A 22,361-nucleotide genomic window follows, 5' to 3' on the forward strand; every position below is an offset into this window, starting at 1 on the left:
TCTTCGCGGAACAAGCCAGCTCCATCAAATGTTGATGATGGGTCAGGGAAGAAGATTGAGTGCAACCACAAGCAGAGACGTAAAATCGGTTCATTTATAGCCGCAGCTCGAGATGCGTGCACCTTGCAACACTTGATTGGGGCTGCACCGGTCTGTTATGGTGTACCAACAGGTATCACAAGGAAAAAAGGAATCGATTCTCTTCTTCCTTCTTCATCGTGTTAGTTTGGTTAGAGAGCATTTCCTAATAAGTCCATTCTTAACTTGGAATCCTCATTGTCTGGTCATATAACGATTTTGAGGGATATATATTTAGGAGTTAGGACTTTTAAATCATAGGATCATATGACAACACAAGAGAAGAGAAGAAAAGAGACTCTAGAGATATATATGTATTCATCCCTTCTTTTATATAACAAATTGTAAAAAGAAATCACATGGTGCACATCCTTCGAATTTTATGTTATAAAAGTGTCAGTAATTTATGATCAATTTCTGCGTATTTCAGACACTACTTGTTCATGTTATATCATCATTTTGACATGAATATAGTTTTTGTTTTCTATCTTTGCATAAAGAAAAGAGGGCATTTCAAACTGTCAACAGAACTGATTCCACTGTAAAAAAAGTATTCTCAAACATATATTAACTGATTCTATTTTAATTGAATAATTTACATTTGTAAGACTAACATACTAACATTTTTTTTTTTTTTTTGACAAACTACTAAGTGCATCTCCAACCCACCTCTATATTTGCTTTTTAACTCTATTTTAGAGTAAAATATACTCCAACCCATCTCTATTTCTACCTCTATAATAGAGATCTCTATTTTTTCCTCTATATATAGAGGAACTCTATTTTTTCCTCTATAATAGAGTTGAATTTTTTTATTTATAAAATGGTCCTTGAACTTTTAACACTTTTATATTTATGATCAAAATAAATAAAATATGTATTTAAATAGTTTAATAATAATTTAATGAAGTGGAGGTTTTGTATTGAATAACACAATACTGAAAGTTAAAAAAATCTACTATGTTTTATTATTTTATATGATGCAATGTATTTCTTTTAATAAATGTGATATTTAAATAATATTTATGAATGTTAAAAATTTAAATAATATCATAATTTTATGAAAGTTTTATAAATTAAATAGGTTAATTTGCAACTTTTATAAGTAAAAGGTATTAATATTAAAATAAAAAAGGAATCTCTACGGAAAATTCTTTTTTAGAGGAAAAAATAGAGGTATCTATTGGAGCAAAAGTCACCTCTATTTTAGAGGTAAAAATAGGAAAAACATTGGAGATGGTCTAACATACTAACATATGACCAAAATAAATTACAAAAGAGAAACAACCCATCACAATTCAAAAAGCTCTGATTGCTGGTTGTTACTCTTAAAACATTTATGTAAAGCTAATAAGAAAAAAAAACGTTAGTAAGATAAAGAAAGAAGAAAGACATAGGCAGAAGTGGTAAGGGGACAATGCTTCATGAGATATATTACAGGATTGTCCATTTGCCATATTAGGAATTCTTTCCATCTTTGTATTGAAGAAGATATGTGCTTGAGGGAAATTATTGGTACCTGAAGAGATATATCACACAATTATTACACATCCTATCATCCTTTAAAATGTTTCACTTAATTTGACACAGTTTCAATTGTAAAAGATGTACCATTTACACTAACATCTGGTGGTTTCAAATATATTTTCGGAGTTTTGCGATTACAGTATTATGCATCATGATCGTTCTTGTTTGATATTGCAGTCGTCCCATAAATTTACCCAAGANTTAAATAGGTTAATTTGCAACTTTTATAAGTAAAAGGTATTAATATTAAAATAAAAAAGGAATCTCTACGGAAAATTCTTTTTTAGAGGAAAAAATAGAGGTATCTATTGGAGCAAAAGTCACCTCTATTTTAGAGGTAAAAATAGGAAAAACATTGGAGATGGTCTAACATACTAACATATGACCAAAATAAATTACAAAAGAGAAACAACCCATCACAATTCAAAAAGCTCTGATTGCTGGTTGTTACTCTTAAAACATTTATGTAAAGCTAATAAGAAAAAAAAACGTTAGTAAGATAAAGAAAGAAGAAAGACATAGGCAGAAGTGGTAAGGGGACAATGCTTCATGAGATATATTACAGGATTGTCCATTTGCCATATTAGGAATTCTTTCCATCTTTGTATTGAAGAAGATATGTGCTTGAGGGAAATTATTGGTACCTGAAGAGATATATCACACAATTATTACACATCCTATCATCCTTTAAAATGTTTCACTTAATTTGACACAGTTTCAATTGTAAAAGATGTACCATTTACACTAACATCTGGTGGTTTCAAATATATTTTCGGAGTTTTGCGATTACAGTATTATGCATCATGATCGTTCTTGTTTGATATTGCAGTCGTCCCATAAATTTACCCAAGAGTAAATCGTATTGGGTGGTTACTGCTTTCACTCTTTTTAAGCTTATTTGTGTTACACCTTGCTATATATGGTGTGAATTTGGTTAATGTGAATTTGGTTAATGTTTTCATCATCAATGTATTCAGTAAAAACGCATATAAACAATATGCTGTTACCTTTTCCATTTGTTTGTTTTTGTTACATTTTACTTTTTTTGGTATCTTACTTTTGAGGTAATTCTTCTGTAGTTTTAAGTGTTTTACTCGTTGTTTTTAACTTTTAAAAGGTTTTGAAGGGTATAGCTGTTTGGTACAAGAGCATACTGCAGAAGAGGTCCTCGGTCATGTTCATGGGCAGACATAACAAAGGACAAGCAGAAGTAGGGAAACAAAAGAAAGATAAAATGGCATAAAGGTTCCTCTCTTCTTATGTTTTGGGGAAAGCCATGAGATTGTACATGTGCTATAGAACTAACAGAGTATATATGATAATGAGTTCTGTTTCTATATTTTTCTCTACACTTTTACGACAGTTTTATATTCAGAGATGATATATCAGGACTTGCAAGTATTAAAGTCACCTATACCTCTGATCCAGTCTCTGCAGCCCAAATTTGACGCTGCAACTCCTTCGCCACTTGAAGATCCAGACTGCCATTAAAAACGAAAAAAGACTAAGAATCTTAAAAAGATTATAGATGTAGATACAAAGGGTGAAATAGTCTAAACAGATTGACTTTGAAGTCCTCGGAGATCAGTAAAGTATAAAGTAAGAGATAGATATTTACTCATTATCATCACTGTCTTCACTGTTGATTCCGGGGATAACATTCTGAGAAAGACAAAAAAAAGGATCTAAATTAGTAAAAGCCATGTTCTATTATAGCAAAAAACAGAAGCAGGAGGAGTTCATACCTCAGTTTTAGTAATTGCGTGATGTTGATCCCATTTTCGGCTTGTGCAACTGTCACGGTTGAAGACATAGAAGTTACCAGTCATGAAGACAGAGTCGCCATTGATCTGAAAACCAAACCAAACCATTTGCAATCAGGAGACTTTGAAAATAGCAAAAATTCATCTTCTCTTTACAAGGACAGCTTAATACATAATTCTCAAATACCTGACTTAATCTCTCCCAAACCAAGTCTTGCTCCATCAGATAGCCTTGATCAGAAACCAAAGTAAAGAGTTTTTCACCATGCTGCAAAATGAGAGAGCAAAAGAAAATATCGAAATTAGAATTAACCTTCTAAGATATTATGTATAAACTGTTGAAATCACTTTTGGGAAAACACTTCCTGATTATCGATTCAAAAGACTGGGAACAAATAAAAAACACTACAGCTTTACATCTAAGTAAGTAACCTTTATCATGGTAGAGAAGTGATCGTTGCGGTACAAGACACAAAGTTCATCTTCGTTAAGCTCATCTTCCAAGTTAAAGAGCCTGGAGGAAATGAAATATCAATAATTATTAAGATATAACCAGTCTTAGACAATGATAGAAAATCTTCGTAAGCAAACAACACAATCACGCACCCATCCCATGTTAACTGACTGGCATTATCTTTCAAGAATGTTTTGATCACTTCACCTGAAAATTCAACCATGGTGAAGTTTTCTTGATCAACTTAGGAAATGTATGGAGTTATCTTTATCCACAATAGATATAAAAATGCATGTGTATGAGCTTACCCTCTTTTTGCGTGAGCCCATTTACATCTGAGGATTTAGACACAGCCTCCTCTGCTTCATTTGAGTCTCTGTGAGTATCAAAACCAGGCGCTTCCTTTTCAGATAATGTCAAGGCTCTTAACAAGGCTTCTTCTTCTTCAATATCTCCCTTTCCCAATCTACCATGCTCTGCAGACGCAGTACCCGACACAGGAAAATCAACAGAGCATTTCTCACTACTTTTACAGCTTGGAGCCTTAACAGTCTGTGTATCCAAGGCAGTAAGCTCAGTCATTAAAGCATCATAAGTTCTGCCTCCAATAGCAGTAGCGATTTCCGAATCCTGGAGGTATAAGCAGAGGAAAAGCAATCATATATTGAAAACTATTCCAAAACAACAAATATTGAAAGATAATAAAAACAATCAAAATGATGTACCTGAGGATCAACTATCCATCCATGATACAAAGGAATACCAAGTGTTGCAAATAAAGCAAGCTCAGGTGTAACCACGAAATCCTTAATGCTGCAAACAAGTAAAATACATTATGATATATAGAAGATTAAACAAAAAGTTGTAACATATTAACAAAAAAAAAAAAAAAGGATTAACCTCTCGAATTTAATATCGACATTTATTCCATAAGCAAGGCGTCTGAGGAGCTCAACATCAATACACTCATAATCATTTCTCTGCCATGAGAAACAAAACTAAAAATTAAAATCCTCTCACTCTTGTAAACCAGAACAACACTGTTCTGAGGCTAATGAAACATAAAGAGGAAAGAAGTGAAGGAAAAAGTCAAGGATTATTACTTCACAGAGTACGTCGGCCACATGATTCAGCAAATCATCTTGAGATACATCAACAATGCCAAGAACTAGATTCATTTCTTCTCTCAAGATAAGAACATTACCTGTAAAACAAAACAAATTCTTAATAACAGTCACAAACAAGAACTTGTAAACAGAGAACCACAACGACGACGACGACGATGAACACAAAAAAACTCACGGATCTAATCCAAAGAAACGACTACTAAAACATCAATTTCACCCCTAATCAAAACCTACATTCTCCAATGCCGTTCTCCTAATCAAAGATTCAAAAACCCTAGCGAGAGAAGATGAACGTACAAATGGAAATGAGAGGACATGGTCCGTTCTTGTCTTGGAGTATGATACGCTTCGATCGTCCTCGATACACAATCTCCTTCGTCTTGTAGAAGACTTGCTTCGGAGTTTCGTTCTTCTTCTTATTCAGTTGCTTTGGAGGAGAATGATAGATCGCCATTAAAAGAAGAAGACTGAGCAGGTTCTCACGACGAAGATGATCACTCGAATTCGAGAAGTGCGTCTTTTGAGATTTTAATCGTCTCGGCGAAATCGGAGAAGAAACATTTTTCTTCTCCAAAGAAAAGTGAGTTTGGGACTACTAACTGACTTGGCTTTATATATAAATAAAAGCATTGGGCGACGAGATAAAAAATTGATCTTGAAGTAAACCAAACCGGAACTAAATCAAAACCGTAATTTGTATGGTTTTACTAAACCGAAGTTGTTAAAAGATAACCCACCCGTATCTCTTTTCTTGGCTCCATCAAGATGAAGCGTATAAAAATCAATTTTTTTCATAAATAAACTGTATTTAGGGATCAATCAATATTTGAGGAGCTCCAGTCACATAATAGAGTTTTTTAACTTTTTTTTTTATGAGATTAAACACGATAAAATCCCTTATTTTATAACTTTCCATTAATATATATATATATATATATATATATATATAATCTGAACCGTAATAATAAATTATGCTAAGATCATATTAGACCACCAAGAGCGACGTTGAACCAGCTTAGTAAAGATAATAAGTAGAAAATCTGGGGAGACCTTGATAGATTAAGGAGGTTAGATAATTTGGATGTAACTACTACTCTTATAGCTAACCACACTTGTCAGTATAAATCATTACATTGATTCTCTCACTCTCGCATAAGTTTTTCATTTTATTTTGTTTTCCATGTTTTCTTATGTAAACTTGTTCTTTTATATATTTATGAAAACCCTTTAACAAAACAAAAAAAATGTTTCCATGTTTTCATATGCATTTTTAAGAAGCAAGCATTTTGTTACGCACATGTTGGTGAAAGGGATGTGGTCCTCCTAGCGTGCGACACCTGGTCCGAGATATGGAAGAATAAACAAATGTTAGCTTACGTATTATTATTGTAAAAAGCATCCAATAGTGGATAACCACTTGCTAATGCTAATTTGCTTAGGTTATTAAAAATATTTTAAAAACGGGAAACGAATAAAGTAAAAAAAGCAATGAAGTGGTGTTACGAAGCGCATCAAACAAGAGTCGAAGCTATAGCTACCACGTGAAACCATCTACATGTGTTACTATCTAATTGGCCTTATGGTCGTTGTTATAATTAACGTCGATTGTACGGACGTCCCGACGGGTTTGTTTTTTTATTTACTTATATCACAACGATTTAAGTCCTGTGCTTTTTCATTTTCTTTTGCATAAAGTTTCTGATTCATCTTTGGAATTAAAATTATTTGTTAAAACAAAAGTTTGTTTCAATCTTATTAGGGGCCATATATGACGATCAGTTGTGAGAGTCTTAGCACTATCATACTTTATGTATGTAGACTACTTACTTGGTAAAATACAAAGGAAGATTAATATAGTCACGAAAAAGTACGTACGTTATCTTACACAACTATACAATAAATGCTTAAAACCCATTTTGTGTCGAAGTCTTTTTATACTAGAGAATATGGGTTTCGAGATCGGACGGTGTGCGGTTGGAGAGAAGAGAAGATCAGACGGTGTGCGTGCGTAAGCACTTATTTGTCCGAGAGGAGCTGGCAAAGGGAACAATGATGATGGCTGTCCTCAGGTGCGCAATAGTTTAAACCCCTTTTTAAAACCTATACTTTGACGGACACCGGATCTATAGGTTGTCGGTTACTCTGGACACGTGCCAAGATCTCCCCCATTACCTTCAACATCGCCTTCGGTTTCCCCCACACTCTTAATTACGTTTTAAGAGGTCAATTTGCAATTTACACACCAATCCATAAATATCTCCATTTTTACCTGAGTAGTAGTTATTTACCAAACAGTAATGAAGTCAGTTCATTGGGAAAATTATTATTCTTACCCTGCCCACAATTATTGAACATGTTACTACTATTATTATATACACATTGGCCCTTCAGTTTGCATTTTGAGGTTTTTACCAAAAGAAGAAAGAAATTGCGTAATGTTATTTCTAAAAATAAAAGTGATGTACTGCTACCTAGCCAGGTCTACCTAGCTAGGGTTATAGGCGTAAGAGAAAATGGCAAATTATCAAATATATCAATCATAAAGGAGAAAAAAACCTTTTTTTTATTAGTTTTTGTTTTTCTCTCCTCCTCCTCCATCATAAATCTAGGGCTTTCCAAGAATCTGTAATTACATACCCTCTTCCCAAAAAAGTTGCTATTTTATCTCTCTCTCTCTCTCCACTCTCATATATACACAAAGAGAACACATCAATCCAAAGAGGGTAAATCTCAAAATCCGTCGTCAGTTTTTGGTTGATCCATATTCTATTTAGAGATCTTTTATTTTCTTTCTTAAAATGGTTAAATTCAAGATTCTTGTTGATGTTCTTGGTCGCTATTCTTTTTATTCTTTTCAATTACATAAACTTTTCTTGTGTGATTTTAAACAGAACCTTTGGATAAGGAATAAATTAGAAGTAAAGGATGGTGAGGGGCAAAACGGAGATGAAGAGGATAGAGAACGCAACGAGCAGGCAAGTGACGTTTTCCAAGAGAAGAAATGGACTTCTGAAGAAAGCCTTCGAATTGTCGGTCCTTTGTGATGCTGAAGTTGCTTTGGTCATCTTCTCTCCAAGATCCAAACTCTATGAGTTCTCTAGCTCTAGGTATGTCTCCTTTTTGTTTTTAATTAGTCTCCTTGCTATCAGATTCGACTGAGAGGCTAATCCGGTCTCATTTACTCCATAATTATATAATAGATTCGATGGATTGCATTTGGTTATATGATTGATTATCAAGATCTATTAATATAGATAATGGTGATTTTTTTTTCTGTAAAGTAGATTGGAGAAAGAAAATGAGGTATTTTTTTTTAATAGGATTGAAACTAATGATCTTTTTTTTCAAGATGTAGTCACCAGATTTTTATGGCACTACAACCTATGATTTGTGTATAAATTTGTATGTACTTGTTGTGAGCCCATCCACTTCTCGCTGTAGATGAGTTGATCTGTTTGACTTTCTTTATCAAGAGAGATCTTTTTGATATGGAAGCAGCTTTTAGTTTACAGATAATTGATACTTATCCATTTAGACTTCAATGCTAGCTATGTAATATAGTTGCTTTTGTATGTATAGCAAATTAGCAATATCAAGTCTAGTGTCGTTACTTAGTCAAATAAGACCTAATTATATATCAACGATTCAGCATATCTTCATGAATTAGGAAATTAGCAATACTTGGAACTAACGCTAAATTTCCTTATTTAGACCGTGTGTGTGTGTTTGTGTGTTTGGCTGTTTGCGTGAGATTGATTTTACCATGGTTCAATATAGTTAATAGATTACGTATAGATATATGACACATTATTGAATACTTTTATACACATGTTGGGAATTATGGCTAAATTACTCATTTATGTGTGAACGGTCATGTGATGAGTACATGTATTCTGGTACATGCTTCTATCTCGTATAAGTGTGTATATGCATTATCGATGTAAGTATAGATCTGTAAAATGTGGAAACAAAGATATTTTGGTTCACTTTTTACCCACAAATAGCAGTGATGGAGTCAGCGCATGTGTGTAGATCAGAATTGTATATTCATTATTTTTATGGTTTCTTATTTATTTATATTTTTTTGGGTTATTATGCTGATTTGTTTCGGTATAAATTTATGCTGATTAAAACATTAGAGTAGAAGGATTAGACACTTCAACATCGTTAGTGTACTTAAGTGTCTTTTGAGCAAAGCCAAAAGAAATTTAATCAAGATTAACTAGGCACTGTTAACCACAGAATCCAGTTGTGTTAACCCACTGTTTAATGTGTTTTAAAGAATAAAAGTTATTCATATCTATGTCGATTGGAGCATGTCCATGTGCATCTTTATATACATCTGCCTGTCTCTGTATATGTGTATAACGATGTATAATATTGGGGCATTATGTTGTACCATAAATCTCAATATTGCTATGGTACTTTATTTTATGCATTCGGAAGTGTAGAAACAAACCTTTTGTTTCGAAAATGTTGGTGTGTTGAAATTAGAAAATGTCAAAATATGTCATGTGTATATAAGATATGATCCTTGGGAACAATGCAAGTAACCGTTTACTTGATTCCGTCTGTCTCTCCTTAACACATTCTATGTGTATAGTATATATAATACGGTCATGCATGATGGCATCTCTGCGTAAATAATTATATATGAATTCACCAGAACTGTTTATTCTTTTTTTTTTTATCAAAAATATTCGGATACAAGCATTTATAATTGATTGATTTTGCTTGCTGGAATTTGACGTGAAAAACGTTTTGACTCCACAGTCTCCTTTCTTTTATTTGATTTGATTGTTTGACTCCTTGATTCTTTTCAGTATAGCAAAAACAATAGAACGATATCAGAGACGAATAAAAGAAATTGGGATTAACCATAGGGGAGATGCTAATTCTCAGGTGAAACTATATATATCCTCATTCATATTTTGGTTAGTAGATTTTTTCGTGTGGTGGTTTTAAATGTTTCATACTACTATGACTTGACAGCAAGCGAGATACGAAACACAGGGCCTGACAAAAAAGATCGAACAGCTAGAGATATCTAAACGGTTTGGAACCAGCTCATAGTACTATCTTATGAGGGACCTTTATATGGATTGTATAGACACTAGCTACTGTAAGGTAATTTGATTGTAAAATTTTTTTGCAGAAAATTGCTTGGGGAAGGCATTGATAAATGTTCTATCGAGGAGCTGCAACAGTTAGAGAATCAGTTGGAGCGAAGCTTGACCAGGATAAGAGCCAAGAAGGTATTGTTTACAATTATGCCCGCATGATATATCATATATGAACATTTCAAAAACATCATCCATTTCATTCATACATTCACATGCAACCTCAATTTCCTATGATAAATGAAATTAGGAGTAGTTCTCGTTTTTATGCGATTTTGCGAATATGAAGTGTTTGATGATATATGTTGTATTTTATGTTATATGTTGCGGGTTGTTAAAGACGACCTTACTCAACAAATCTTTTGATCTACACATGTTAAAGATATAGTCAAACACAAAATTCAATTTGTTTGTACGTTACACAAGAAAATCATAGGTTCTTTATAATTACTAATATGCCAAAACGTTGTTCTGTTAACCATCTAGCATATATACGTTTGATGTGATTGCGGTTTGTGTCGTTCCATGCATGTATTTATAACTGATATCATCGATATATACTCAAGTCAATATGGTTTGCATGGGCATACTAATCATATATATTATCATCCTCAAGTTAACATTGTAATAAAAAGGAGTATCAGCGATTCAACTATATATGTATATGCATGCACTGATAGTGATTGTGTAGGATATATGTATGGTTTTAACGATTCCTATAGAATATACATCTGCAAAGGTATTCATAAAATTAATTTTAATGTGGAAATTTGCTTACATCTCTCTGTATATTGAACTTCAGTACCAATTACTCCGTGAACAAATTGAGAAGTTGAAGGAAGAGGTAAAACAGAATACATGCTTCTTTTTTCTTTTCTTTCTCTAAGTATTAGTGAGTACATCATATGTACTTTATAATGACATAAAGAATCATATTCTATAAACTTACTTGTATATTAATGTCTAAACCTTAGGAGAGGAAACTCGTCAAGGAAAATAAAGAACTGAAGGAGAAGGTACAATTTTAATTTCTAGTTTTGAATGCTAATATTACTAGTATAAACGTAAATGTGCTTCTGATTAAGAGTTTTGGTGAATTTTGTAAACTAAAAGTGGCTTGGAATGGGAGCAACAGTAGCATCATCACAGTCAACGTTATCATCATCAGAAGTGAACATAGATGACAATGACAATATGGAAGTGGAGACTGGTTTGTTCATTGGACCTCCTGAGACAAGACAATCCAAGAAAACCTCTCCTCAATACTAATCTCACAACTTCAAAACGAATGTATCAACAACCATCAACTTTTTTTCATTGTATCATATTTTCGTCCAAAACTCTATGATATTCTATAAATTCTAAACATAGTGTATTAATTTGTTCTTAAACAAGGAAGCTAAACTTGTTTGTTCTAAAATTATGATATTGTTTCGTCTAAATCTTGAAAAAAAAAATATCACAATGATCATCATAACATAAAAAACAAACTGAAGTAAACCAAAAAAGGTTAACCATTAGTTACGTAAACTCTAAATATGAAGAGAATAAACATAATTAGCGACATAGCATTTTCAGAGAGGGGTCCACGGCTAAGTGGTGGGATTGCGTACTGTCGCTTTCCGACGAATTTGGTTCTATTCAGACATCTGACATTTCCTTTTTTCCTTTCACTTTTTTTTTTTATTGTTTAGTTTACGTTTCTTTATTGCACTTTCTATATTCTCTCTATATCTTCTGTAAACAACTTCAGTGCCGTGGGTTTCAAGGCTTTTGCCCAATATGGGTTGCATCGTTTCTTCTCGGAAAAAGAAACCGGCGACTAAAGGGTTGCCGGAAAACCGTCCTCGCTTCCATACTCTTCCATCAGAAAGAAGAATAGCTGATGATGATGGTCATGATCAAGCCCCAAAGGTTTCAGAATTGTTGAAGATGAGTGATATTTGTCCCAAGGAGCTGAAGAGAGAAGAAAGCGTTCTTGTTGTTAATGTTCATCCTCGTTCATCGGAATTAGCTGCCTCCGGTTGGCCACGGTGGCTTATCTCTGTAGCTGGTGAAGCTCTTGTCGGTTGGATCCCTGGCCGTGAATCTAACTTCGAGAAGCAAGAACAAGTTTCTCTTTCTCTTTCTCTTTCTTTTCTCTGTCGTTGTCTTTCTTTGTTCATTCCCGTTTGATGAAAATAGGCATATACTCTGTATTTGCCACAGATTGGGGGAGGAACATTCAGTAAGGTGTTCAAAGCTAGAGATCTTCTTCGTAACAAGACTGTAGCTTTAAAGAGAATCCGGTTTGATCTCAACGACTCAGAAAGCATCAAGTGTATAGCCAGAGAGATCACAATCCTGCGCAAGTTGGATCATCCCAATGTCATCAAACTGGAAGGGTTAATGCTTGTAGACCACGATTCCTCTACCCTCTACCTGATCTTTGAGTACATGGAACATGACCTCTTGGGACTCTCTTCATTACTCGGTAACCAATTCTCAGAACCTCAGGTACTTTTTATCGCTTCTGTTCAGACTCTCATTCAATACTTGGTGTCAAGTTCTCAGATACTCTCTTCTTCTCTGTCAGGTTAAATGCTATATGAGGCAGCTCTTAAGAGGGCTTGATCATTGTCACACTAACCATGTACTCCACCGAGACATAAAAAGCTCGAACCTTCTGATCGACGCTAATGGAGTCCTTAAGATTGCAGATTTTGGGTTAGCTACGTTCTTTGATCCTCATAACAGTGTTCCCTTGACGACTCATGTAGCAACTTTATGGTATCGACCTCCTGAGCTTTTGCTTGGAGCCTCTCATTACAGTGTTGGGATCGACTTGTGGAGCACAGGCTGCGTCATAGGTGAATTATATGCTGGAAAGCCTATACTTCCTGGAAAAAACGAGGTAAACCATTGCATTCCAATCAGTCTTGTTCTTACCATAGAAGTAGAGTCTCAGACATTTTTTCTCTATATTCCAATGTTAAGACAGATCAACTGCACAAGATATTCAAGTTGTGTGGATCGCCTTCAGATGATTATTGGACAAAACTAAAGTTACAGCTGTCAGCTCCGTTGAGACCCCTCTTTCCATATGGATCGCATATAGAAGAAACATTCAAAGGTTTTCCAACTTGTGTTATTTCGCTTCTAGAAACTTTGCTCTCAATAGATCCAGATTTTAGAGGCACTGCAGCTAGTGCACTCAAGAGCAAGGTAAGTTTGGATTAGGGAACTTTACATTTTCCTCTGTCAAATGTTGGTTCGTTGTTCTTATGACTCTTAACTGATTAACTTCTTCCACCGTGAAACAGTACTTTATAACTGAGCCATTGCCTTGTGATCCATCTTGTCTACCAAAATACCCTCCCAGTAAGGAAATCAACATTCAAATGCGCGATAAAACTAGAAAACAAGCTTCACAAGTTAAACGAACAGACGAACCTCAACCTGTCCAGCCAATACTTGCAGAATCTTCTATCACAAAACCGGTGCAGGTATCTCTAATCTTAGGGGTCTAAGTTTCTTGAGTGTTTTAGCAGAGAGATCCTAATTAAAAGATGATGTATATGCAGAGAAAGTGCTCAGATTCCACGAGCAGAGACAATTCATTCACAAAGTCTTACGAGGAAGAAGAGACTTCCAGTTTACCGGATCATTCTGCTAGACAAATGCAAACATCTATGGACATGATAACTGAGGATGAAACTATAGCACAAGTCTCTTACACGGACCGATCTAGAGAAGACCAGAATCTAGGTGGATCAATGAATATGGAGGAACACATACCTTTGCCAATAAGTCCGTTTAGAGTTAAGCCAACAGCAATGCTGCTTAGCCTTTATGAGAATGGGACATCTTCATCTGGAGGAGTAGGCATAAGACCCACTCTGATTGAGACTTATACTATCATTTAGATTAAAATGGAGAAAAAAAAGATTCAAACACAAAATAAACATTCTTGGTCAATATTTTGCTTTTATTCCTCAACCAATGCAGTGTATAACTCAGCCGCAAGAAAATCCAATCCAAAAGATACACTGATTTGGGAAAATAAATTTGACAACACCAAACCACCACATTAGTTCAACGGTTGCCACTGAAGGGTTTCTCCAGCAAACATAGGGACGATCTCTCCAAAAGAGAAGCTGAAAACGTCCGGGACCTTCCAAGGAGATTTCTTTAGTGTGATCTTTGACGAGTTTCTCGGGAGTCCATAGAAATCAGGTCCATTGAAGCTAGTGAAAGCTTCTAACTTGTCAAGCGCACCCGCCTGAATGTAAAAGAAGTAAAAGCTATGAACTTAAGGAATTCCCAAACCGGGAAGTAAACTGTTTGAAGTTACAGAGTTTTACCTCATCGAAGACCTTAGCATATAAGGACAAGGCAACAGGAGCACTGTAAATACCAGCACATCCACATGATGTTTCTTTTCTAGTCCGTTCATGTGGAGCACTATCTGTACCGAGGAAGAATTTCTTGCTTCCACTAGTTACAGCTTTAACAATAGCTTCTCCTGTACAATTAAGTAAAAGCAATGACCTTTCAGAAAGCTGCTAAAAGAAATGAAATCTTAATGTTCTAATGAAAAGTGAAGAACATACGGTGTATCTCTCTTTTGAGAACGGGAAGACAGTAGTTGTGAGGTTGTAATCCACCTTGGAAAAGGGCATTTCTGTTGAGAAGGAGATGTTGTGGTGTGACTGTTGCACCCACAGACCCTACAATCAACAAAAGGCTATGAGCTAGGCAGATTAGCAAAAACCAAAGGACGAAATGATAAGTAAGATATTTACAAAACCTTCTTTGCAAGATTCAACAAAATTCACAGCATCCATGGTAGTGATGTGTTCCATCACTACTTTCAGCTGTGGAAGGCGTTGGATTAGAGGCTGCAAAACTGTCTCAATAAAGATTTTCTCGCGGTCAAAGACATCAATACTCGGATCTGTGACCTCCCCATGAACCTAATCAAAACATTCCTCAGACAAGAGAGTTGTATAAAAGACAAAAATACAAGTCTAATAATCTGCTATGTGATTTACTTACCAGCAAAGGCATGTTTTGTTTGACCATCTCTTCTAGTACCGGTAAGCATTTTCCAAAAAGGTCCGTGACACCATCTTGAGAATTGGTTGTTGCTCCAGCAGGGTACAACTTAACCGCATAAACCACACCACTTTCCCCTAAAAATAAGCATATATATATATATATATGAGCAGAAACTAAACAGTCGCAAGTAGAATCTCAATCTGAAAGATGAAAAAAGGATCAGACCACTTTGCAACATGATGTAAAAAGAAACAGGTGTACTTACTTGCAAGCTTGATCTCATCAGGTTGAGTCTTGTCAGTCAAATAAAGTGTCATAAGTGGATCAAAGCTGGTCCCAGATGGCAAAGCTTTCATGATAGATTCCCGGTAAGTAATGGCAGCTGCAGTTGTTGTAACAGGCGGCTTCAGATTTGGCATCACAATCGCTCTCTTAAAAGTACTCGCACTACACACATTTTACAAGACACCCTTATTAAACCATCAAGTACAGCACAAGCATCACCAAAAAAAATAATATAAAATTGTAATTGACGATCTCATACATAACAAACAAACAACTGTTCCTATATCAAACACCAACAACATCCAAGACAGTAATGAAACAAAAAGATACACATCAGGTTGAGTGATTGTCAGGAAGTTAAATGACCTGTGGGGAACAACAGCGTGAAGAAGATCACTGTCACGGAGATGAAGATGCCAATCATCAGGTTGAGTGATTGTAAGTTCCATTCGTACTGCCCTTGGCTTCACTTTCTTACAAGATCGGTCAAACTTCAGTTTCTGAGATCCAAATCCCTAAATACAGGAATAACACAAGACTTTTACAAACGCATGTGTGGACAACTATATGCTTTCTACTACATTTAAATAAAACTAAAAAATTTGAGTCACGTGGATTGAATAAAATTGGGTAAAAACTAGAAAACAAAGACTCAAAAGCAAGAGTGGGGGAGGGAGGAGGAGGAGGAAGACACAGTACATATACACTACAAGGAGAAACCAAAGTCTTTATCATGTCAAAATCTCAAGGCTTTGCAAGATTTTTCACCTGTTCAAAAAGGGCAAATAAGGCAAAGACATTCAACAAGTGAACCAAACAAACAACCATTGATTCGATTTCTACTCTCAAGTCTACAAAAGTTTCGATCTTTATTAGAAAAAGCCACTAAATTGATGCTACCCCAGTTCATAATATATTCGAAATAATCACTCATACATACCAGATATGTGAAGATGACCTCAAGGGGACGAACGAAGAAGAAGAAGGTTACTTACCACTGTGTTAACGAATGGGAGTCAGTCTCCTCCGATGTCAGAATCAGTTTTGGATTAAACGATGGCGTTTAGTAGTTTTCTTTTATGTTCTCTGAAAATTTTAACCCAGACTAAATTTAGACGAGGTCTAACTACTAAACCGAGAAAACGAATGAAATTAAATTAAACCGGAACTAAACCGGACAGTTATGGGTTCGGACTTCAGAGACAACTAAACTATACTTGTACATTGAGTAAAGGGAAAGGTTCGGCTAGTGTCTCTTTGTCGAAACGAGATGGCTAAGTTATCCAAACTGACGGTTAGAGGCACCTGTTAGCCCCACCATGACGACACATGGATATTCTCATGCAAAGATGAGAGTACACGTGGCACTCTCTGGTGGTCAAGAAGAATACCAAAAGAGTGTTCAGATTTGGGCACGGAAGTGTGAAGCGTGAAGCAACCAACACCTTTTAAAACACAAGAAGAACCAACCCAATACGCATCACAAAAGAAAGAAAGAACCCTAAATTCCAGGAAAAAATATTCAAAGACCAAAACTTCAAGCAATCAAAACTCAAAAATTGGGTTTTTAAAAATTTATTTTCTTTCATAAAGTTACAAGCTTTTTTCGGTTGTGGTTTCAGTATACGAACACGCAAGAAATCGCGTGGTTCCAAGGGCTTCTCTGTATTTAGGGCTGTTTCGTTTCCGTCTTAATTTCTGTAAAATTGAAGCTTTGGGATTTGGTTTCAAAGAGAGCAGAGCAGAGATGTGTAGTTTATCGGCGAATCTGTTGCTACCAACGAAGCTGAAACCAGCTTATTCAGACAAACGGAGTAACAGTAGCAGCAGCTCACTCTTCTTCGGCAATAGAAGATCCAAGAAGAAGAATCAGTCGATTGTTCCCGTAAGGATTTTGTTCTTTTTTAATCATTTTGACAACAACCAAAAAACACTCTGTATTGATTCTTGAATGTAAAGTAAGAACATAATTCGAATAATTTGAGGTTTCTTTTTGGATGTTTGGTGCAGGTTGCGAGGTTGTTTGGACCGGCGATATTCGAATCATCCAAATTGAAAGTACTGTTTTTAGGGGTTGATGAGAAGAAGCATCCATCAACGCTCCCTAGAACTTACACTCTCACCCACAGTGACATTACAGCTAAATTAACATTAGCCATTTCCCACTCCATAAACAATTCTCAGGTAAAGGTCACTGTAACCACTCTTAACGTATCTGCAAACACAAACACTTTTATGGAAGTAGAAATTTATGTGTAGCAGAGCATTTGAAGCAAATATTAAAGGTTGATGTATAGATTTAGGCTCTATGGTCTTAGCCTATGTATGTGTCTGAATCTCTGTGATGTGTCTATATTCTCCAGAATCTTCCACCTTTGTGGTGCTACTGAAGAACACTATAAAGGTCTAGCTTTTATGGTTTTAGTAAAATTAGAGGCGTATGATGTATATAAATGCTTGTGTGTAGTTGCAAGGATGGGCAAATAGGCTATACAGAGATGAAGTAGTAGCAGAATGGAAGAAAGTGAAAGGGCAAATGTCGCTTCACGTTCATTGTCACATAAGCGGTGGCCATTTCCTTTTAGATCTCTTTGCTAAGTTTCGGTACTACATCTTTTGCAAAGAACTACCAGTGGTAAGTTTGCCAAATTCAAAAGAAGCTTTTTTTTTTTTTTTTTCATGTGTAGACAAATATTGATTATTGTGATTGTTTTGATATATGTATTAGGTGTTGAAAGCATTTGTGCATGGAGATGGGAACTTGTTGAACAATTACCCTGAGTTACAAGAAGCTCCTGTTTGGGTTTATTTCCATTCTAATGTCCATGAGTTCAACAAAGTTGAGTGTTGGGGACCCCTCTGGGAAGCTACTTCACCTGATGGTCACAGAACTGAAATTCTCCCCCAGACTAAATGCGTGGACGAATGCAGTTGCTGTTTTCCACCGGTTAGCTCGATTCCATGGTCTCATAGTCTTAGTAACGAAGGTGTTAATGGTTACTCTGGGACACAGACCGAGGGACTTGCTGCTACTCCTAATCCGGAGAAACTCTAGTTATGGGAATTGCAAGTTTTTCGTTTTGGTTCCTGGTAGTTTGTAAAGTAAAAAAGGGAAATGGAAGATTCCTCTTGGTGGATTTAGTATTTATTGGTTTGGTGTAGATAAATGTGGTATAGGAAAAATAATGATTGTTTGTAGGTAAAATAATAGTACAAAATTAAGTTAAAAAATAGTATGTTTTTGTTGGTTGTGTATACTACTCTCGAGTCTTGACCATCATTGTAGCATCTCTCATCCACACAAGATCAATTCCAAATGTAAATCTATCTGCCACATATTAGCTATCTTATATAGGTGACAGACTGGTATAGTTGTGGAATAACTTAAAAAGATGAATAAACTTAAACAAAGGTTTCAAAACTTATTCGTAAAAGATTTGTGAAAGGTGAAAATAAATAATAGAAAGAGTTATATATTAGAAATGTGAAGACATTCATGAGAATCATCACCAGTTTAATAAGTAATATTTGAAGATAAAAATAATGAAATTACTTTCATGAGAATCATCACATCACTAAAGTAAAGTGATAGACGTATATTAGGATTTAAGTACCGCAGTCGACGGTATAACACGTGAAACGAAGGAGAAACGTGAAGGTAAAGAGTATGGCAAAAAGACTTGCGTCTTGGGTTTACGAAGCGTATCAGCCACTTCTTGCCTTCTAATGATTCCAAATCATTTTCTTGGATTTTTATTTGGTCTCTCTTTCTTCAAATCCTTTTCCATTCTATAACCAAAATAAAGATAGGCTTTTTTATGTGACCCCATTCGTCTATCAAATTTACGACCAAATACAGAAAGAGAAGAAGAACAGGTAAAGCATAAGAAAATGGTAACGAATTATTGCATTTATTATATGGCTCGCTATAAAATGTTTTTGTGTTCGTAAGTAAAAAAATAAATACAAGAAGCTATATTTTGATATATGAAGAAAAATTGAATAAAGATATACACTTTTTTTGGAAAATTTTGAGATATTGTTGCGCGCATCTTGACGAACCCTGATCGTGATTAAATCAAAGGGTTAGATCTCTTTGCATCCGTGTAAAAAAAAGAATTTAATGCCTCTCCGTGACCGTGTGAAAAAAAGTTGGTTGAGTCGACCAACTCAAAGCTGGCAGCTGTTGAAGAAACTTACAACTTTTGTCTGTGTCTTTTGAAAGGTACTTTCACCGAATTGTTGTTCTACCAAAGAAGGATGACCCGATTTCACTATCCGTGTTCTGAAACATAGCCAAACACACATCAAATCAGTTCCTCAGAATCTTTAAATAGTTAGGATCAGTAATTAAACAATTAGATTAAGTTTGTTTTCTTACCTGAGATTTGGGTGAAGGGAACACATTCCAGAACCTTAAGGTTTCATCTCCTGCTCCGGTTACTATCGTCTGTCCATCGGGTGATACCGCAAGGTACAGGACACGGTATGTGTGACCGGTCAGAGTTGCAATCTGAAGAAACAAACAAAAAAACAGAGAGTTAAACATATGATCCTTAATAAATAATCAAGAGTAATAATAAACAGAGAAAAAGGTCAAAGAGATTTCATACTTTGGACATAGTTGGGTATTTCCAGACAATGATTTGGTTTTGGGAGTATCCGTGCGTGCTAACCAGCTCGTTTACATTCTTAGACCAAGCCAGATTGCATACCTATAATATGCAAGAACAAAGAAGGTTATTAAATGTGAAAATGTTGGTTATGTTTTTTTGTGAAGTCATGTCAAGTTAAGAAAACATTTACTTACCTGACTACAAGTATCTATGGAACTTAAATGAGTATTTGTCGTTGTATTCCAAAAACGTATGCATCTGTCAGCAGTACCACCACCAGAAGCAAGAAGCCCATGAACATGAGGGGACCAAGCAATGGCTTTTACCGCTGCAGTGTGTTCACTATATTTCAAAACTGGTTGTGTTGAATGTTGGTTCCATACAAAAAGCTGCAAACAGTTTAAACCATATTAGCCATGTTGGGGGATTAAATAGAAGACTAATGTAACCGAAAATCAAGAAAAATAATACTAATACATACCCGATTGTCGTTTCCGCCAGATGCTAACTCTCTGTTGTCATAAGACCACTTGAGTCCACATACCTCAGATTTGTGACCTGCCAGTTTACTGACATGATCTTCTTGACACCTTATGTCCCTCTGAAGAATACTCTTGTCTCTGCTACCAGATGACAGAACCGATGAACCCCATGCCAGAGCGCCAACTCTTAGACGATGACCTTCCATTGTTCTTGTTCTCTTGCAGCGCGACGCATCCCATATCTACAATAACATAACTAAAGTGAATATTCCATAAAAAGAATAAATCATAAATCCTATCCGCCAAGGTTTTTATATATGTGCTTTGTTACTTACTTACTTTCCATATTAACCCCAAAGGATTAACTTTACTCAAGGTTACAAACCCTTTGATAAAGATTTATTCGAGCATATATCTTCTTTATAAAGAAAAAAAAATCTTTCTAATAATCCCCATGATATAGTACCATCTAAAGATCAGGATCCCAGTAAAAGATAAAGGTCCTACAGTCCATACGATAAGGTCTAGTCATGTTGTAACCGTAACTAGTTAATATATACTATTTCTTCCAGATTCAGAAAGTTGTAAAGTAACGTACATTGTTACTTACACATATGCATAGGCCAAAATAGTGGACAAAAACAAAAGAGAGTAAATGAGATCTAACCTGAACTTTCCCCGTACTAGTTCCAACAGCCAGATGAGTTCCACGTAACGCCCAACCAACTGAGCAAACACTATCATCTGCCCCGAGATCACATAACTTTGTTACCTGTTCAATTTTTTCAAGAAACAAATCAACCATCAAAACAATTTGAAACTACTTTGATTTATTAAAAATTTGTAAGTGACACAAAAATAAAAAAGAGATCTCACCTTGCTGCTACAAGCATTCCATAAATAAACGCAGTTACCTAATCCCACTGCAAGAACATTTTGAGCAGACCAATCCACAAGATTCAAGTAAAAATCATCTTGCAAAGCCGGTGCATCCAGTACCTAATCAAACACAATAAAACAAAAACAAAAAAAATCCTCTGTTATCATCTGTAAAGATCCAATGACAAGATCAAGCTCCTCCCTCACATATAAAACCAAAATAAGAACACTAAACAACAAGCATTCTTCAATAATGACTTCATCTAGATCACTCTACACAAGAACTCAAATTCTAGACCATCAGAGAGAACAAAAACATCATAAAGATCACAAATTGTTTGAAATCAAAGATCACAAGTCAACTAGATCAAGAATCTAAGCTTCCCCAACCCCCAACTCTGCAGACATTATACAAACAAACAAAAAAAAAACCATCAATCAAGAAGCAAACAATGCCACAAATTACTCAAAAACAAAACAAGAGACATGATCCAGATTCAATCTTCAAATCACCACACAATTCAAGAATTAAACTAAAAAAATCCATACCTTATAAGGCGATCGCGGGACTTTACGAGGAGCTTTGACCGGAGAATGAGAAACACAACCAGGAGGATCATCAACACCAAAGGGAGAAAACGAATTAAAAGAACGATGAGTCTTAGTCTCCGTCTTAAACCTAAAAATATTCCTAGAAGAAGAGAACCCAGTAATATCCCTCTTCTCCGGCGTCTCAGGACCAAACATGGCCGCACGCAACAGAGTGGCGTAAGAGCCAGCTCCGTCTTCCTTACCGTCTTTACTCGGCGAAGGAGACAGATCGAAGAGCGCGAAATTGGATCCGGATCTACTGGGTATGAATCTATCGGAGTATATAGACCTCGACGGTGATTGAGATTGGTTAGCATTGATCAACCGGTTGATCCGTCGCTCAAGTGAAACCACCGGAGTAGACGATGATTGATTCATCAAGCGAGATGATGATGATGA

General features: G+C 35.5%; 6 protein-coding genes across 10 annotated transcripts; 3 read left to right on the forward strand and 3 right to left on the reverse strand.

Annotated features, from left to right (window-relative positions):
• Positions 2,082-5,525, reverse strand: LOC104722737 (ubiquitin carboxyl-terminal hydrolase MINDY-1-like). Its single transcript, XM_010440951.2, has 12 exons — positions 5,247-5,525; positions 4,926-5,026; positions 4,723-4,802; positions 4,548-4,635; positions 4,131-4,452; positions 3,975-4,029; positions 3,801-3,882; positions 3,556-3,636; positions 3,351-3,455; positions 3,224-3,267; positions 3,023-3,086; positions 2,082-2,249 (listed from the first exon to the last, which is right to left on the reverse strand). The coding sequence occupies exons 1-12, from the start codon at positions 5,401-5,403 to the stop codon at positions 2,097-2,099; spliced, it is 1,332 nt and encodes a 443-aa protein (XP_010439253.1). The 5' UTR covers positions 5,404-5,525; the 3' UTR covers positions 2,082-2,096.
• On the forward strand, positions 7,470-11,489 carry LOC104722738 (agamous-like MADS-box protein AGL19). Of its 2 annotated transcripts, XM_010440954.2 has the most exons (8): positions 7,470-7,672; positions 7,841-8,056; positions 9,773-9,851; positions 9,942-10,003; positions 10,105-10,204; positions 10,872-10,913; positions 11,044-11,085; positions 11,183-11,489. In XM_010440954.2, the coding sequence occupies exons 2-8, from the start codon at positions 7,875-7,877 to the stop codon at positions 11,336-11,338; spliced, it is 663 nt and encodes a 220-aa protein (XP_010439256.1). In that variant the 5' UTR covers positions 7,470-7,672; positions 7,841-7,874; the 3' UTR covers positions 11,339-11,489. The 2 variants fall into 2 exon arrangements, with proteins under 2 accessions (XP_010439256.1, XP_010439257.1); XM_010440955.2 differs by lacking the exon at positions 10,872-10,913.
• Positions 11,756-13,994, forward strand: LOC104722739 (probable serine/threonine-protein kinase At1g54610). The gene is made up of 6 exons (XM_010440956.2): positions 11,756-12,181; positions 12,278-12,565; positions 12,645-12,962; positions 13,046-13,273; positions 13,372-13,554; positions 13,633-13,994. Exons 1-6 carry the CDS (start codon positions 11,852-11,854, stop codon positions 13,972-13,974), a joined length of 1,689 nt encoding a protein of 562 aa, XP_010439258.1. The 5' UTR covers positions 11,756-11,851; the 3' UTR covers positions 13,975-13,994.
• Positions 14,016-16,489, reverse strand: LOC104722740 (dihydroorotase, mitochondrial). 4 transcript variants are annotated; one of them, XM_010440958.2, is made up of 9 exons: positions 16,390-16,489; positions 16,094-16,162; positions 15,761-15,909; positions 15,375-15,556; positions 15,107-15,243; positions 14,859-15,024; positions 14,662-14,778; positions 14,413-14,573; positions 14,016-14,330 (listed from the first exon to the last, which is right to left on the reverse strand). In XM_010440958.2, exons 2-9 carry the CDS (start codon positions 16,127-16,129, stop codon positions 14,139-14,141), a joined length of 1,140 nt encoding a protein of 379 aa, XP_010439260.1. In that variant the 5' UTR covers positions 16,130-16,162; positions 16,390-16,489; the 3' UTR covers positions 14,016-14,138. The 4 variants fall into 4 exon arrangements, with proteins under 4 accessions (XP_010439260.1, XP_010439259.1, XP_010439262.1 ...); XM_010440957.2 differs by having other exon boundaries at positions 16,335-16,431; XM_010440960.1 differs by lacking the exon at positions 16,094-16,162 and having other exon boundaries at positions 16,390-16,480.
• On the forward strand, positions 16,810-18,674 carry LOC104722741 (protein STAY-GREEN 1, chloroplastic). Its single transcript, XM_010440961.2, has 4 exons — positions 16,810-17,279; positions 17,405-17,578; positions 17,862-18,029; positions 18,123-18,674. The coding sequence occupies exons 1-4, from the start codon at positions 17,142-17,144 to the stop codon at positions 18,447-18,449; spliced, it is 807 nt and encodes a 268-aa protein (XP_010439263.1). The 5' UTR covers positions 16,810-17,141; the 3' UTR covers positions 18,450-18,674.
• LOC104722743 (protein FIZZY-RELATED 2) lies at positions 19,285-22,361 on the reverse strand (the record flags this gene model as incomplete). The annotated part of the gene is given in 8 exon segments (XM_010440962.1): positions 19,285-19,679; positions 19,776-19,907; positions 20,008-20,109; positions 20,205-20,399; positions 20,492-20,734; positions 21,160-21,264; positions 21,369-21,491; positions 21,921-22,361. Coding segments are annotated over 8 exon segments (1,374 nt in total). The 3' UTR covers positions 19,285-19,625.

This window comes from Camelina sativa, chromosome 11, assembly GCF_000633955.1.
Source record: "Camelina sativa cultivar DH55 chromosome 11, Cs, whole genome shotgun sequence".
In the NCBI taxonomy this organism is placed as follows: Eukaryota; Viridiplantae; Streptophyta; class Magnoliopsida; order Brassicales; family Brassicaceae; genus Camelina; species Camelina sativa.